General features: G+C 39.8%; 1 protein-coding gene across 1 annotated transcript; it reads left to right on the forward strand.

Annotated features, from left to right (window-relative positions):
- Position 1: 1 nt before the first annotated feature.
- CSUI_005349 (enoyl- hydratase isomerase family protein) lies at positions 2-2,125 on the forward strand. Its single transcript, XM_068065525.1, has one exon. It carries the CDS (start codon positions 202-204, stop codon positions 394-396), a length of 195 nt encoding a protein of 64 aa, XP_067922501.1. The 5' UTR covers positions 2-201; the 3' UTR covers positions 397-2,125.
- The last annotated feature ends 1,144 nt before the right edge of the window (positions 2,126-3,269 follow it).

Here is a 3,269-nt window from a genome sequence, read left to right on the forward strand (position 1 = left end):
TCCCTTCTTCCTTCTTCTTCTTCTCCAAGACATTCTCGTAGTCATGAAAGAGGAGTAAGAAGAGCGTCGGTCGAGGAAATTTCTTTTTCGCCTGCATGCGCCTATCTCTTTCCTATACCTGACTTTTATGTGAGGGAGAGAACAAGCTTTCCTTTATCTTCGCATCCGCTTATAAGACGCCTCCATCCGGACTTCGACGAAATGACTGGTAACGATCATAACCCGCAGGAGATGTATAAATTACAGATGCAATGGAACTTCTCTCTCTTCGAGTACGAGCGCATGCAAGCGCTTAAACAGCTTCGGCAAAATTATCAATCGACGACTCCCAAGATGGAGGTGAGAGAGGAGGAGAAGGCAGAGAAGAAGATGAAGAGGGAAAGAAAAGACATGTGAAGAATGTTAGAGACCAGGAGAAAGGCGCTCTTTTCTCGAGTCAAGCATCTTTTACTTTAATGGGGGGAGAGGAGGAGAAAACAAGAAAAAGAAGAAGAGGGAAGGAGAGGGAGAAGAAGGAAAAGTAGAGAGGGGACGAGTGATACTGAGGGTGAGAGAGAGAGAAGATATGGAGTGGCTATATGACTATACAGGATAAAGAAGCAGATAGTACAACATGACGAAGGACCGGAGACCTTCCTCCTGCATATTGATGCAAACCTAGTGATTTATCTTGACACATAGGCATACATACATTCATATATATATATATATCTACATGCATATTCCTATATACATACATGTTTATGTATGGATACAAGGATGTGTACAGGTATCCTTGACTTCTGTATAGAGCATGTCCATAGAGAGATAGGTTTGTATTCAGAACAAGGGCCGTAAGTCTTCTAATGAAAGGCTTCGCCGTCTCTTCTGTTTGGGCTCTGTATGTATAAAATATGTATGTACGTATGAATATATAGATATATATTCATGTGTATGTATGTGTATGTATGTACATGAATATCTATGTATGCTTATGTTTGTCTCTCTGCATGTATGTCTACTGTCGTTTTTTATTCAAGCATGCAGACATGCATGCGTACGTGCATGCATGCATTTGTTTCAGCAGGTCCCATACATCTTTGGTCTCCTTTCTTTCTTTTTCTTTTTCTTCGGCGTGAATCTATTTAAACACACCTATCAGAAGAGCTAGAGAAGAACGAAAAAGGAAAGAGAAGGCTACTTACCTCGAGACGACAGACAGGTGTACATACACCATGCCTCCATCTACACCCCAACTTGCTCTTAGTTATCCTCTTAAGACTGAAGTATATAGACATACATAGACATATAGAAACGTTCATACACATGTATATAGACATACATATATCAACAGCTATATACGTACATATCTAGATATTATACATCTACGTATATTTATATATATGTATATAGTTTGATAGGAAGTTTTGTATGAGGGCTTTTCTATCTCTCTACGAGAAACACATTTTCATGTATCCCTTCATAGTAGATCGTTCTCCCCTCTCTGGACGAAGAAGTGTCTATAGCGCGCGGAAAGATAGAAGAGGAGAGTGTAACTACAGAGAGAGATAGGAGATGGCGAACTGAAGCAAGGAAGGAAGAGAGGAGGTGTATGAGAAAGAAGAAGAGAAGGGAGAGAAGAATAAGAAGAATAAAATATGTTTCTTGAGAGGAAAAAGAATAGAGCATTCGCCATGAAAGAAAGAAGAAGAAAGCAGATTCCATGGTCTCTTTGTCATCTCTATGTGTTCGTGTATCTCTTGATCTCTCTGTCCGTCTCTCTCAATTGTCGAGCCAAAGAAGAAGAGAAATCGATGCTCCACAACCTATCTTTGAAGGGAGGCTGAAAAAGAAAGAGAAAGACCGTTCCTGTCGCTTCATTTCTCTTCTTTTCATTGCTCCGACTACACTTCTTTTCTTTCTTTTTTGCGTCTCTTGAAAGACGAGCAACGCGTCAGCCCAGATAGGGAGATGAGCCTAGAGAATTTCCTTATAGGCAATGGAGTTCATCTCTCTTAGAATTGTCTTATTCATGCTTTCACTATAGGTTTCCGACCTACCTATCATCTATCTCTATAAGCGTATGTAGATGGCCGTGTATCGATGATCTGTGCAGATAGATAGAGAGACTGATCAAGAGAGAGGGAGATATCTATGTAAATATATATATATATATGTCAAGAGAAAGCTGAAACCTTTCATTCTTACTTTCTTAAATGTCGTTAGACGCGAGTGGCTGGCTCGGGATATTCTCTCCTAGACTCTCTACTCCTTCTTCCTATCTGACCCGAAACACACGTGAAAGAAGAACGTTCAGAAATATCAACATCCTTCTTGAGTAACCTTTTGCATGCACCTTCTCGAAGGTGAAGAGATGAGAAAGGAAGCTTATTCTTACAGCCAGATAGATAGATTTAGGATAGATAGATAGAAAGATTAAGATAGATAGATAGATTAGAGATAGATAGATTAAAGATAGATAGATTAAAGATAGATAGATAGATTAAAGATAGATTAAAGATAGATAGATTAAAGATAGATAGATAGATTAAAGATAGATAGATAAATAGATAGATAGATAGATTAAAGATAGATAGATAGATGGTCTATTACTAGTCTTAATACCTCGAGGTGAAGCTCTATGTGAATGTTATCCTAGCACATACAATGCATGGAGATGCTGAAGGGGGGTCTCGCTACATAGGTAAGCCCTAAGGTGATAAGAGGAGCCATAGAAGGATAGGAGGCTATAGAGAGAAGACAGAAGTCGTCGGAACAAGAGAAAGCCAAAGGAGAGACACCGAGATATATATATATATATATAGCTGCAACTACTGAGGTGAGGTGTAGGATGAGCTTAGAGAGAAGATGAAAAGAAGAAGAATACATTCCCCTCTTCTCACTTCAGTTCATTCGCATCGTCGGCAAACCGAACGTCCTTTTCTACCGCGCAACTCTCGAAAGACGAAATTGCCTTTGCTATGACGGATATGACAAGAAGTGAGGAGATTCTGAACGTCGTCTCGTCGCTCCTGGAGCTCCTACACTAAATAGGAAATCTCTCTCTATCGAAAGGACGTAAAGATCTAGGCTTAATCAAAGACGAACAGACGCGTAACCTTTGCTCAGATTAGTCATGGGTCGAAGCGCGCTCCCAAGAAACTTCCTTCCTTCGCTACCTTTTCTTCTTCTTGCAAAGAAAAGAAGAAAAGCAAGACTCTAACAGACTTGTGAGAGTAGAGAAAGATTCATTAACATGTCAAGAGAAAAAGAAAAGTTCATCCGGCCTT

Source organism: Cystoisospora suis (assembly GCF_002600585.1).
Source record: "Cystoisospora suis strain Wien I chromosome Unknown contig_2591, whole genome shotgun sequence".
NCBI lineage: Eukaryota > Apicomplexa > Conoidasida > Eucoccidiorida > Sarcocystidae > Cystoisospora > Cystoisospora suis.